At 41.0% G+C, this 15,250-nt stretch overlaps 1 protein-coding gene across 12 annotated transcripts in view; it reads left to right on the top strand.

The window, feature by feature from the left end:
• The first annotated feature begins 10,082 nt into the window (after window positions 1-10,082).
• Window positions 10,083-15,250, top strand: part of YAP1 (Yes1 associated transcriptional regulator) — a 103,269-nt gene continuing 98,101 nt past the window's right edge. For 2 of the 12 annotated variants that reach the window (XM_019712696.3, XM_019712686.3), the window contains exons 1-2: window positions 10,085-10,785; window positions 13,741-13,991. In XM_019712696.3, the coding sequence (XP_019568255.1) occupies window positions 10,465-10,785; window positions 13,741-13,991 (572 nt within the window). In that variant the 5' untranslated portion in view covers window positions 10,085-10,464. Of the gene's footprint in view, window positions 10,786-13,740; window positions 13,992-15,250 lie in introns of all 12 variants that reach the window. The other 10 variants (XM_019712689.3, XM_019712691.3, XM_019712698.3 and 7 more) reach the window with 7 other exon arrangements.

Raw genomic sequence — 15,250 nt, 5'->3', positions numbered from 1 at the left:
TTTTGGTTGTGGAGAATTGGCTGACTTCCATTGTGCATTTTGACGCTTTGTTTCAGGGTTGTATTGGTACACCCATGTTTCATCAACAGTGATAACATGGCACAAAACATCGTCTTGCCTCTCCAAAAGATCTTGGCAAACTTCTTCTTTCCTTTGCTTTTGTTCATTGGTGAGTTTCTTTGGGACCATTTCTATACACACATTTCTTGTGCCAAGATTTTCAGTTAAGATTTTCCTGTTTTTCTATCAACGTTTACTTGGTCTGCTATGCTTCTTTCTCACAGTCAGCCAACAATTTGGACACAATTTTGACGAATTTTTGCAATGTTGTCGTCAGTTCTGCTTGTTACTGGCCGCCTGACCTCTTTTCATCAGTGACGCATTCTCTCCCCCGAAACACATTTAATCCATTTGCACACTGCCGTTTTCTTCATGACATTATCCCCACAAACTTGGACTCACATGTCCCTGATTTCACTTACACTCTTGCCAAGTTTAATAAGAAATTTAATGTCTGTTCGTTGCTCTAATTCAAGCTCAGACATTCTCACGACAACACACAAAAGCATCCCCACAAACTTGGACTCACATGTCCCTTGATTTCACTTCCGCTCTTGTCAAGTTTAACAAGAAATTTAATGTTTGTTCATTGCTCTAATTCAAGCTCAGACATTCTCGCGACGACACACAAAAGCATGCAACAACAATGAATGCCACTCAGAAAGACACTGCCACATGTCAACAGGAACACAGCTGTGAGACACCGATATACCAAGGTTATGAAACCTTATGAAGCTGTTTGTACAGTGCTGCCAATGTAAGCGCACAGTGGCAAGTTCTCAAACCTAATTGTCAGACCTCATAAACTATCTGCATAACAATGTAAAAAACTGTCTTCCTTAAGGTCAGAATTGCTTTTGTACAGATTATATTATTATTAATTTGACTGGATAGAATATAAGAGGTGGAAACACTGTTTTCCCTCCATTCTCTGAGACCCAAAGAATGTAGAAGACCTAAGCTTGGACTCCTGGTATGTCTTTGGCAGCATTTTGCACACATATGAGTAATTCACTCAACTATTTGTAATTATTTAATATCTGCCATGAAAACAGGAACGGTGTGTAGTTGGTTCACCCTTGTATCCTCAATGCCTAGCATTTTGCCTGGCACTTAATGAACAATTAGTATATGTTCTCTGACCAAGTCCATTTGATCCAGAGAAGCTTGCCATTGAAGTGTGACTGCAGGTGTGGAGAGTGAAGGAGCAGGGTAGGGTGAGTGACTGAGGTCAGAGAGCATCAGTAATGCAATAGTTTCTCTATCCCTAAGCCGTGTGAAAAACGTTGCACACTTTGTGTGCAATTAGATATGCAGCCTGGGAGTATGCCTGGGACAAAATTACCCCTGGAGAACAGCAGCAGTGTGTAAAAGTGAGAGATCTAACTGTGATCAACTGCGGATGGAGGATTATTCTGGAGTGAGAAACTGACCATGGTGACAGGTGACAATACCATGGTTTTCTGGCACTTGAGAACATTCTTCAGAAATTCTGAAAGTTACTTAAGAAGAGAAGGCTCACAGAATTATAGTTTAGACATTCAAAAAAAGGACTTGGGCTGAAGACTAGAGAACTTGGGACATTTGGGTCCCATGAGCAAATAAAACACAGAGGCATAAAAAACACAAGGTGGTTTGTGGGGGCATGAGTACACCTGACTAGTTGGAACCGAGGAGTCCTGTCTAGAAGTTCTGGGTAATAACATAGAGAAGACAGATTAATGGGGAACTGGTCACTGAGGGCTGTGGGTACAAAACTAAGAAATGTAAATCTTTTAAGTAGGTGACGTATAGCAGTCATTAAAGACTTTTGAGCAGGGTAGTAGCATCATGAAAGTGATATCCTGGAAAGATTAGTCTGGCAGTGATGAATTGGTGCGAGGAAAGCCCAAAGATCAAACAGAAGAGTGTAGTAGTTGTCAAAGCACAGGATTGACTGATCTAAGTTAACAGCTATGGAAACCATTTTTGGGAATCATGAAGTATGTGACAATGGAATGCTGATTAGAAAAAAAAAAGAAATATGGCCCCCAAAAGGTTCGCCACTGGGTGAATTATGAAGTGTTGGGTATTTGAGGTATTAAGGACAGGGAATTGGGAACTGTGGTAGGAAGATGTGGTCAGAGAGGGAAAATCCCTTGTCCCGCCTTTCATTCCTGTCACAACTCATGCTCACCCAACTTTGGTCCTTACAACTCTGGAAACCTGGTCTGAAATTTCTAAAAACTGACTGAAGACTTCTTAGAAAAACTTTCTGTCCTGAGGCTTCTCAGTCATCCGATTAATCAAGTGTTTGTTAAGAATGAATTCATTCTTCCACAAATGTTCATTGATTACCTACTATGTGCTACACGCTGCAGATATAGAAATGAACAAAACACAAAAATTTCTATATTTGGCAGTTTACATTCTAGTTTTCATAACAGTGTTAGGGCCAATGACAGAGAGGAATAAATACCCAATAACTCTCAAGAAACTTGAAGTTTGGTTTGAGACATGGCACACTCATATTTTAAAAATATTTTTCAGTCTGATGGGTATGAAATGGTATTTATTATTTTAATTAGTCTGACTTTTTATATGTGGTAGAACATTATTTTGTGTATTTCCTCAAACATGTATATTGATCCTGGTGGGCAGTTCCACAGTTGGGAACCCCTGCTCTACTCTCTACTTCTCTAGTTTAAAAAAAAAAAAAGGAGGGGAAGGCAGGGAAGAATAGATGAAAACAAAACAACAAAGGAAATAATAAAAGACAGGTAATTATGCTGTCTCTTACAGTAAATGCTGCATTAATTAGCACTAAAAGCTGCATTTAGTGCCACATTTAGCGGTGTCCAACTGGCAAACTAGCAGTTGGTATACCTGATACCCTCTAACGTAAGTCTTCAATCTCCTGACTTGGCACACATGTTAAAGTTCATTCGAACTGGGTTTAAATAAGGTTGAAACTTACCATTCCTGTTTATCTTACCTTTATTTTTTTGTAAAGAAAAAAATATCACTGGGTTTAAACAGACACTAAGAATCTGTAAATTATTTTCTTATCTTTTTCATTACTAGAAAGCTGTGTGAGAGAAATAGTAAAATGGAAACCACCTAAGACAATATAAATTAACTTTTATTCTACCAAATTTTTGATCAACTGTTACCCTTTATTCCCTTAACATATTGTAGAATAAAACAGTTATTCTTAAAAATAACTTAAGAAACTCCATACATGTAAAGGAAGGTTAAACACAGCACTGAAGTTCTGAAGGAACTCAGAATGATCAATCAAGGATGATCCATAATGAAAGGCTTCCTTGAGAAGGGAACTGAAGTATATTTTAAAAGAAATGACAGTATATTTTAAAAGAAATGGATTGGCTTAGGGGAGGAAAGATTGCTATGCAGAAAGAATGTTCCATGCTATAGAGTACAGGTCGGAAATACATGTGGTATTATAAACTTCTTGACTAGAGCAGCAGATATGCTTAGAAAAGTAGATCTTTCAACTAATGTCTACTGTGTCTAATAAATGGAGAGCATCTAAAACATCATCTCTGTCTAAAAACCCTTCATATACTTGAATATAATTATTAAGTCTTCCTTCAGTCTTTTTTTCTAAACAATCCCAGTTCCTTAACTTTTACTCAATGTCTTATTTCTCAACTTTTTAATCATCTTCCAGTCCTCTAAGTGCTCTCCAAGTACCCCATGTTTTCCTCCAGTTGTCAGTGTCACAGTATATGTTATATACTGTCCAAATGTCATTTACACACAATTGATTAAAATTTGTGAAGATCATTATTTACATATAGCCACTGTGTAAAAGTTTATAATTTAACATTCTTTAGAAATATATTTTGTTTTAGGAAGTCGAAATTGGAACTCATAATGTGTACATGAATTTGTTGTGCTGAGTTAAAATAACAGCATTTTATAACTAAAAGGCAAAGGAGATCACTTAGCCGAACTCTCCATTTACACAGGACCTTGAGGTCCTCAGAGGTTAATTTGCACTGTCCAATATGGTAGCCACTAGCTGTATATGAAATAGAAAATTCAGTTCCTTGGTCATACTAGCCACGTTTCAAGTGCTCAGTAGCTACACATGTGGCTAGTAGCTCTGGTATTAGAGAGCACAGATGTAGAACATTTCCCTCATCACAGAAAGTTCTATTGGACAGCACTGGGTTAAATGACTTGCCCAAAGCCATAAAGTTGACAGAGCCAGAACTTCCAGTTCCTGCTCTAGAGATCCCATCATACCTTTTTTAAAAGGCAAAATAAGATGGATTACTTATCCTACCTACAACATTTAAGTTTTTGTACAAAGCATTGTGCTATGCATGGTTCTTGACCCCAAGAAGTTTTTAAGAAAATTACTCTAGGTGGGTTGCTGCCTCTATAGAAATTCCTGCAGTTTTGAGTGGGAGAGCAAGGGTGAAAATGGCACTTGAGGGAAATGGGTGTAGAATCACAGAAGATTGATGGGAGCAGGAAAGGCCTGATGGAGCCTGGGAGACCAGCCAGGAATTGGCTGCAGGATTTGAGGTGTGAGCTGAAAAGTGTCTAATGTCTCTGGTAAGGTCAAAGGGACTGGTACATTTCAGTAAACACACATTTACATACATATATACATTAACTAGCTGGAGGCCAGACGGGATATGTAACTAAAACACCTGCTATTTTCTGTATAAGCAGCAGCCCACCTAAAGTAATTTGGTAACATATTCATATCTTCAACATGACATGTGGCGCAAAAAAATTAAAAACGAAATTGAGAATATACCAGACTCTGGAAGTGCTATTTAATATCTAACTTATTTCCTCTTTAATCTAATTTAATGGTTTTAAAAACATTTTTTGTGCCACATGTCATGTTGAAGATACACTTATGTCAAAATAATCACCACAGAATGTTAAAACTATAAACAAATTAGAATCACTGCTTAATAGATCTTTTAATTGTCAGCTTTCAGGTAAGATTCAAGACAGGTAAGATTTTTGATTTTTGAGATCCTTTACAACATAAATGTTACCAAGTAGATTTTTTTTGAATTATCAAATACATGTTATATACTAGATATAGATATTTCTAGAATAAATGATGAAATTAAAGAGATACTTATCTATAAAACAATGAAGGTATTTACCTTGATGCAGAATGGTTACAAAGTAAGGTATATAATATTTATAGAATAAAAGCAGAATGTGGAATATACTATAGAGTAGTCATTCTCAAACATTAGCATGCCTCAGAATCACCTACAGGGACTTGTTAGAACCCAGATTAAAAAATAATAATTAAAATTAAAAAAAAAAAAGAACCCAGATTGCTGTGTCCACCTCAAGTTTCTCATTCAGGAATTCTGGGTTATGGCCGAGAATTTACATTTTTAACAAGTTTTCACTGATAATGATGCTGCTGGTTTGGGGACCGCACCTTGAGAACCATCCATAGGGAATATATTTAGTATTTTTAGAAGATACTTTTTCATTTTTAGTGTCATTTAGTAAAGTATAGTAAATAATGAGATGTAGTAGTCTTTCAGGCCTCGATGTAGAAAGCATAGGCTGAATTTGACAGTACATATTGCTTACAGCACTGGAGAGGCTATTTAGGGCCTCCATTATATGCTGCAGTCAGTTCTGCCCTAAGCCTAAAGGGCCTGTGCTCCAACACTTTTCACATCCCGCTGTCAGAACAAACTTTAATTTCTCCCATGTGGATAACTTCAGCTAGATTTTAGAAGAAAAAAAATTTATTTAAAATGATTTCTTTTACTGCAGTATCTATGACTTTGCATTTAAAAAACCAAAATTCATCTATATGGTATAATAGGAAAAATATATATCGTATTTGAATGGAGGAGATATTTCTGCAATGGGCCTGACAGGTCCTCCAATATATCAAAAGAATAGGATTGAGCAAGTTACTCGTGCCCCCGACCCTTTCTGGGAGGTTGTCGTACCCTGGTGAACTGCGTATTAGTTTAGGCAACTAGCTCACCCAGATAGGAACCTGAGTAGAGTTGCTTATAAATATTTTTTCTGCTATGAGGGGAAAATGTCCACCATACAACCAGTATTAGAGCAACCAATTTAAATGAGCGAAAGGTTGGCACACATTTTTTACAGAGAAGTATTGTCATAGATTGTGGCTTATCTAAACCCAACTGATACTGTATAGCTAAACAGGGGTGAACATGATTTTGGTTTTTAAAGTAATGATTTACATGTAGATGTTCATTTCCGGAGTGCTTTAAAATTGCCTATTCTCTAAAATTGGTAAACAGATGACATTTTGAACAAGGGAGTGGATCGTGATGCCATTAACTGAGATGGTGAATCAGAGGAGGATGTGGCTTGGGAGGGTGTGTGTGGCTGGAGGTGGAAGAGGGTAGAGAGGTAAAGAGTTCAGTTGTGGATGTGTTGAGCCAGAGGGGAAATGAACAAAAGCCTAGGAAGTGAAAAACAGGCATGTGGGCTGCTCTTTCCAAAAATATGTACGTACAGGGAAACGCTTGTATACATTTCTGTAGGTTCAGTGGGAGATTTTTAGGGCTTTTGTGCATGGTGGTCTCCTTTCTCTGAGCAATGGGAGGTGATGTGATTTTCTGAAGGATTGGGGCTGGTGAATAAGCATGAGAATGGTGAAGTTTAGAATAGCCATTATCATGTATGAGTGAGTCCCTGATTGCGGACACAAGAAAACATGGTTAGAGACTATAAGTATGCAGAGATACCAGCCCACTCACCTGAGAGATTCCCTCCAGTTGTCCCCAGAAACCTGGGTGTCAGCCAGGCTTTCCAGAGGCTGAGAGAAGCTGGATACTTCCTCTTTTCAAGCCACCAGTATACTCAAGCATACTGGAATGCCAAAAGAGGATTACAAAACCAAGGTAAGTTTCAAATGTTTACTCTTAGTAAATTAATTATTTTACCACACAATGATTACAATGCAATGTTATTGTGCTATTCACTAGATACAGAATTTACGTAAAATATTAATCCATAATGCATTACAGAGTGTTATTGGGTAATAGCACCAACTTTAAAGTTCTACAATGAATGCCTTCTTGTGATTATGTAGGTATATCTCAGGGATGATAGTATAACACCAGTTTGACAAACTGTCAAAAGCTTTTGTTTGAAGATTTTAATGAGTGTGGGACCCAGGCCCCCATAAGCTTTAGATGTTGGAATGGAAAAGACAGGTGACTTGGTTAATTCAGTTTAAAAAATTCAGTTCATTGGAATACATGGGGCAATGGAATTGAGGGCATAGATGATTAAGAGAGGTTGAAGCAATGAGTTATGATTTCTAAACTGAATTGGGAAAGAAGTGAAAACAGGAGGGAGTGATAGGTTGGTAGAAAAGAGGGAGGTTAATAATAAACGAGATGTAAGTAATGAAACCAGAGAACCAAATGGCCATTAAGAGAAGAGTATAACATACATAGTTTCATGTCACAGCGGAAGTATTCTGGATGATGATCGGTATGGACATAGGAGCAGGTGGCCAAAGTGAAGTGGAGATGAGGGTCCTTTTTATGTGAGAGGGCAAGTCATTGTAAGACTAGCATTTTGATAGTGATCTACATGGTTATTGAAAATGATCCAGGATAATGGTGGGTCTTTGTATGAAGAAGGCGACTCCCCACTTCAAGGTGCCTTAAACTGATAATTGCTCCAAAAATGGGGCTGGAGAGGAAGAGAGAGGACAAAGGATTGAATACATGTTATCATTATCCCTTACTAACCTGATTGAAATTTTATAAATGAGGAATAGTAAATTACAAAATCTTGGTCAATGCTATAGAGGTGCTTACAGAACATAAAATCACTCCAAACAGTCTTTCAAATCCACTTATCAAAGTAATTTTGTTCTCAGTTTAATGGCAGGTGAAACAATACTGAACAAAGGAACCTATGCTGTACCCTAAGCCCTTTAATTATAGTGTTCACAGTAGTAAATGCTCTAGTTAAGGGACAGCTTCCATTACAATCCCAAGTTTTTAATCACTTTGGTTCTTAAAAAGTCTTTTTTCTTTTTTTTTTCAGTTGAAGTTTTTAATGCATGGTTTCTGCCCAAAGGCTTTGTGTGGATTGATTACTGGATAGGCGAGGAAGGGACTGCCAGCAGGATCCTGAGGGCGGGTTGCTGCAAAGGAGAGGCCGTGTGCTTACTACATGTGAAGTAGTCTGTAAACATGGACAACAACGATCACTGACGTTTGTGCAGAACTCATCACAGGCCAAAAACTGGGCTACGTACTTACTTTATATCCATTGACTCATTTAATTCCTCAACATATGAAGTAGCTGTTATTACCCCTAACCCCAATATTAAAGAAATTAAAGAACAGGAAATAAGTAACTTGTCCAATGTCTCACAGCTAGTAAAGGGTGGAACTGGGATCTGAACTTGAATCTCTGTAACTTCAGAACCTACAAGTTTATGGTTAAATGCACTTAACATTTTTGGTATGGGGGTGGGGATAAATCTAAGAAGCAATCAGACATCTTTGAGGGGGATTCCTTTCTCACATGCAATTGGGGTCCAGAGCAGTTGATTAGGACCTTGCTTTAGAATCTCGAGGGCCTGAAGCCTCTTCCCCTGGCCCTGCCCTACCATAGCAAATGATACACATCCCTCCTCAAAATTCTCCTGGGCAGGTCCTGGCTGGAGGAAGATTATCTTTTTGCTCTGGGGACTTTTTCTTGCTTCAACCTATTCATACATCTGATCCACTAGCGTTACAGACAACATCACTAAAACAAGAAGTTAGATTTTTTTTTTTTAGAATGGGCTAGTGGATTTAAAATCAGAGTGATGCTACACAACTCTGAATACACTAAAAACACTGAGTTTCTGAAATGGATGAACTGTATAGTATATGAATGCTCTCAATAAAGCTGCTAATTATTTAAAAAGTCGGAATGTATGAGTTAATTTTTTTTTTCATTGCTTTTAATGATTTCAAATGGACTCCTTGCTCTACCACATGGAGAACCAGGTGCCTGGGTGAGCTCTTCTCCCATTCATTTTTTCCTTCAGTCGACATTCATGGAGTCCACCCTTGTGCCAGGCACAGAGATAACAAAAAGGGGTGGGCTCACACCCCCTTGAGGATGAAAGGCAGGCACACAGAGGAATGCTTCTAACCAAAGTTGAGCACTGATTCTTTGCGCTGAGGTTTTCATGACTATGTTGCAAGTTTCAGTGGTAAAAAAAAGTTTTCACTTTTAAACAAGGCAATTTTGTATTTTAGTAAATTACTAGTCACTGATTAATCTCAAAGCTTCATATTCCAGTAATCGTTTATCCCTTTCAAGGAGTTTTTTGCGTATTACAAAGTGAAAAAAATCAAGTTAATGTTTTTAAGAAAAGGACCCTTATTAAAATAAGTGCCTGTTACGGGTATCTATATTCACTCCAACCTATCCTTGAGGCTTTAAACCCGCATTGGCACTCCGGTTGGTCCAGTGGAGCTAACGCGGGGAGGGTTTAAGTGGATTTACGCGTCCCCTCCCGACGTCTTTCAGCCTTAGCCATTTCGCATCTCGGGGCGAACTGGGAGCCTTTCAGCCTTTCCCGAGGACTGGCTGGGAAAGGGCCGGGCTGGGCGGGAGGACTTCCTGCGGCCAAGGGCGGCCGCGTTCGCAGAGACCGGAGCCGACCCAGTCGGGACCCAACGTTGGTCGCCGGGCCGGCAGCGCTCACAGCCCGGATCGACGGGCGTGCTCTCGTCCCGACCGGGAAAAGCCCCGGCGGAGGCCTGGGCTGAGGGCGAGTTGGTCACGTGCGGCCGGGAGGGGCGTCCGAGGCCGGGAGTCTGCTGGAATGTAGTAACTTGCAGGGGAAAGTTTCCCTCGGCGGCCGGTCCCGGGACCGGTGCGGGCGGGCGCGCAGAGGAAGGAAGAGCCTGGAGGAGGCGGAGCCGGAGAGCGGCTCGGGCGGGCGGTTCTCTCAACTTTAGTTTTGGCGTTTGAGGCGAGTTTCTGTCTCAGTCGGGCGCAGCCGCCGCCAGGGAAAAGAAAGGGAGGAAGGAAGGAACAAGAAAAGGAAATAAAAGAGAAAGGGGGAGGGGAAAAGCAACAAGCTGTCTGGCATCCGTCAAAGGAGTGAAGGAAAAAAGTTCTCAGGCGCCGCAGGTCCGGGTCTCTCGCAGCCCCTCCCGAGGCGCAGCCGCCAGACCAGTGGAGCCCGGGCGCAGGGCGGGGGCGGAGGCGCCGGGGCGGGGGATGCGGGGCCGCGGCGCAGCCCCCCGGCCCTGAGAGCGAGGAGAGCGCCGCTCCCGCCGCCCAGCCCGCCGCCCTCGCCGCTTCTCCGGTCTCGGCCCGTCGAGCCGGGGCGCCCGGGCGGAGCCCTCGCCCGCCTGGTCGGGGTGCGCGTCGGGGGAGGCAGAAACCATGGATCCCGGGCAGCAGCCGCCGCCTCAGCCGGCCCCCCAGGGCCAAGGGCAGCCGTCCGCGCAGCCCCCCCAGGGGCAGGGCCCACCGTCCGGGCCCGGGCAGCCGGCACCCCCGGGGTCCCAAGCGGCGTCTCAGGCCCCCCCCGCCGGACACCAGATCGTGCACGTCCGAGGGGACTCGGAGACCGACCTGGAGGCGCTTTTCAACGCCGTCATGAACCCCAAGACGGCCAACGTGCCCCAGACCGTGCCCATGAGGCTCCGGAAGCTGCCTGACTCCTTCTTTAAGCCGCCGGAGCCCAAATCCCACTCCCGACAGGTAACCTCGCCGCTCCTCTGCCTACTTCCCCGTCGGGCGGGCCCCGGGCCCGGGGGCGGTCGGGAGCGGCGGTGGCCAGCCCTGGCCGGGAGATGGGGGGTCCGGGAGCTCTAGCGGGGCTGGGGTCTCGCAGAGAAGTGGAGGAACCGGAGGCGTCTGCTGGGCCGCGGTTACCGGCTGCCCGCTCCTCCCGGAGTCTGGAGCCGAGATTTGTTTTTCCCCTCGGAGTTTCTCTCTGCGGTTGCAGCCCCGGGGGGCGTGCTTTCCCCCTTCTTTCTTTCTTTCTTCCTGGGGTTCCCGAGAGGTTGGCGGGAGTGGCGGGGGAGGTGGGGAGGAAGGAAGGGGGTGGGGAGAGCCGGCCCGGGCCGCGGTGGGCTTGCACAATGCGCGCGCCTCCGCGCGCTCAGCACCTTCGCTCCCGCCGCCGCCGCCGCCGCCGCCGCCGCCGTGGGGAGGGGGAGGGGGGCCTCTGGCATTTGTGTGTGGGTGAGTTGCCAGCGGCGGCCGAGTTTGTGAAGTTGAGCCCCGAGCCCCCTTTCCTTCGGGGCCTCTCGGTTCACTTCAGCCTCCTGGAGAGTCAAATAATTGTTCTCTTGTTTTCCAGTGTTGATTAGGGGTGGGGGTTGATCCAGTCCCTGTAGTTTCTTACTCTTTCTCCCCCTCCCCCTCCCAAAAGCATTTATTTTCCTCGCGGCCCCGGCGCTTTATGAATACAGGATCCAGACTTTCCTGGAAGTTGTTTATGGAGTTAGTGCTTTCACCCCTGTGTTTCCCTTGTGCCTTGGAACTCGGGCAAGCTCACTCTTATCAAACTTAGTAGGTTCACGTGTTGATTTCCCAATTGTAGGCTATTATTTACAGTCTGCTGAAATGCTTTTAAATTAGCCACATCTGCACGTTGCGCAGGACCTGAGCTGCGCTTTACAGTGCCTTGGTTTTAACACAAGCCTTTGAAAATACACTGCAGGTTGACTCATAGCCGAGTCCTGCCTAGTTCAACTGTGATTACAAGTTAATGTTTGGGAAGCGATGACTAATTCGAGACTCGCCATTGCTTTTTAATTCTTATTGAGGATATGGACACGGCTGTTCGCCTACACAACGTTCGATTATTTTGTCAACTTGATGCAACATTGAAGTGAAACTATTATGAACTTGTTAACATTCCAACAGGTCCCAGTAGATTTGTTTAGTGTCGTTTTTTCTTTCCTTTTTAAAAAAGAACTTGCTTCGGGCTAAACTTCAGCATAGGAACTTTGCCCAAAAGTTAATTGGTTTTCCAAATACTGCGATGTAGTTAGTCCACTCGGGCTGTAACTGGAGTGGAAAAAAGACTTGTCTCCCCCACTGCCATTCCCCTATCTATTTGCAGACCTGTTGTATATGTTCTCCTACCTCAGGCCAAAGGGTTTTAGAATTCAGAAGAACTTAACCTGCAGACTAAAACCTGAGTTATAAGGAGGAAGGAAAAATGAGATAGCTGCTTGCCTAAACACTTCAATTTGTAAGAAGTAGACTTAGGTATGTTTTTTTCTCTTCGTGGAGGTGGGTTTCTGGACTCATGTGTTGGCATTGCACCCTACATACTACACAGCTATGCTGTTAGTTACTTAACATGTTTTGAAAGTATAATACACATAGGAGACTGAATTCCCCATTTTGTGGCATCAATAAGCCAAAATGAATTGCAGCTGAAAAGTGTACTTATTCTAATAAATAATCACACAAGAATTTATATCCAGCAGTTTATGAATTCATACTATTCATTGTCTACTTAAGTTTTGTTTGTTTTTTAATAAGTTTCTTAACTGAGTGTTGTGCATCTGTAAGTTTGACTTTTATTTCTGCTAATGATTTCCTAATTCAAATATATTCTGATTGGAAACTCAGACATGTACATGACTTGAAGGCATAAACACCTCTGCTGATTGCTTCCAGTCTCCCTTCCTTGCCTATATGAATCTAGGGAATTCTAAACTCTTTCATAGTCAACCCTAATTCTAATGAAGGAATTTAAATAACTATGAGTTATGAATAGTAGAAGATGGGTTGCAAATATTATTATCCACAAAACGTTGGCTATAAATCCATTCATATATATGCACTTTTTTTCATCATGAAAACAGCTATTTTACAAATGAGAAAACTGCCGTGTCACACTAGCTAGCCAGCTTGTACCCCCCCAAATCTTTGGGGTCTAAGTGCAGAATTTTTTCTGCTATTGTATAGTGCTCAACTTGCAAATGTGTAAGTTCTTAAGTTATATTGTAATGGAACTGTTGACATCTTTATCATCTAGATACAAATACATGGTTGGGTTTTCATTTAATTCATTAGGTGGCTTTCAAGAATATTTGGATAATTCTGAATCTTGCATCCAATAAAAGTTGTATAACTTGTGATGATTGCTTTATTGATGGCATTTGTTCATGATGAGAAAAAATGACAGTTGTCTTGTGTATAGGGCGTGGCTTAAAAAATATTAACTACTTAAAACCTAGTTTAAAATAAAGAAAAAGAATGCATAGCTATTATATTCCTTGGGTTGTGTTTATACCTGGAACATTTTAGAACTTGGAAAAGCACCCATACTGCCTTGGCCTTTTAGAAATTAGGTTTTAAAATTCAACATTTATTATTTTAGGGATGTTTCATTCTGTACTGTTTGCCTCTAAAATATGTAGAAGGCACAGCTAATGTGTAGTAGGTAGAAATTCACTTAGATGGACTGCTTATCAGTAAAATTACAAATGTTTGTAAAAGTTCATACTGAAATTACATAAACCATTTAAAAGTATCCATCTACAAACCTATATTCTATGTCAAATATTAAATATTGAAATTTGCCTTTGGTATTTAGATATTTGGTTGCAATGAAATTCTACCTAGGAAATTTAAAGGGACTCTATTTAAAAACAATTTTTAAGAAAATTTTGTTTTTTGATATTCCTGTAGGCCAGTACGGATGCAGGCACTGCAGGAGCCCTGACTCCACAGCACGTTCGAGCTCATTCCTCTCCAGCTTCCCTGCAGCTGGGAGCTGTGTCTCCTGGGACACTGACCCCCACTGGAGTCGTCTCTGGCCCAGCAGCTACACCCACTGCTCAACACCTTCGACAGTCTTCTTTTGAAATACCTGATGACGTGCCTCTGCCAGCAGGCTGGGAGATGGCGAAGACATCTTCTGGTCAGAGATACTTTTTAAAGTAAGTGCAAGTAATGATCGGAGATATTTTTCTAAGAAAAATGTACTTTGGAAAACAAAGTAAAATGGTATCAAGATATAACATTTATTTTTATATATTTCATTTAATATTTCTTAATATTGTTATATTTAACTTAATATGTCAAGTTCAGTTGTATCCTCCACATTTTTTTTGTTTGTTTGTTTGGTGTGATCTCATTACCTTCTTTAGTTGGGTAATATTTTGAAAGCTTGATTGGTTCTTGTTTCAGAGTCCTTTAATCTTTTCTTTTGTGGCAATTTGGATATTCTCATTTTGAGTTTGTGCCAAATCTATTAATTAGCCTAGCTCAGAACTGAAAGAATAACATGAAAAATTTCAAATTGTGAGAATTATAGGGCTGGCATAGTCTTAGGAAATATGTATGGCACTAATATCTTTTTAAATATTTTATTGGCAAAGAAGAACTACAAAATAAGTTAAGACTTCTTTGGGAGTCTAATTTTATAGTAGATTGTGAAATGACAAACCCTTTGGAGGTGATTGATCAGGTTTTCTTTCCAAAATGTAGACAAACATGAATTTTCAGGCTTAATATACAATCAGTGGCAAACTTCTTTCAAGCTAGCAGGTCTTCAAAACAGAATCCTTCTCTAGGAAAACAATAACAAAGCCATTGGGTCATTTATTTTTATCAGACTTTTTGTCTTTAAGAAAATGGTAACATTTCATTAAAACTGAAAAAATCAAAAGAATTTTATATTCTTTCACTTTGAAATTATAGGTAAGACCTTAATATTTTTATCTGGCTTGTTTGGATTAAGTGTATACAGAATGTTTTCTAAAAGTGATTATTATAGACTGAAATTGATGTTTTAAAAAGGTAGCTTATTATTTAATCAGGTTGAGATAATAAAGTGAAAAATAATCTGTTTTCATTGAGATCTGTCTTGACAATCTACTCTTAAGGCAAATGTAACATTTATTTGTTAGATCAGATAAACAATTAATGATACTGTTTTATTCTCTTAGTAATTATTTAATTTTGACTCTTTCAGCGTAGGTTGTTACTTTGTAACATAAGATTTAAGAGAAGAGTAGAGGAAAATGTTTGATATTGAAAAGTTTCTACAGTTTTTGCCCCCTTTCCTGCAATTTTTTTCTTCTTTTAATTCGTTTTCTGGTGTCCTGGTATCCATTTCAAAGGGTCAGGTTTCAACCAGAACAATAAAGGGCCTGAGACTGGAAAGTACACATAAGTCTGGCAAACTCATCTGCAT

This window comes from Rhinolophus sinicus, chromosome 14 (assembly GCF_057876585.1).
Source record: "Rhinolophus sinicus isolate RSI-liver-muscle chromosome 14, RSI-T2T, whole genome shotgun sequence".
Taxonomy (NCBI): Eukaryota; Metazoa; Chordata; class Mammalia; order Chiroptera; family Rhinolophidae; genus Rhinolophus; species Rhinolophus sinicus.
This window is presented reverse-complemented; position numbering and strand designations above follow the sequence as displayed.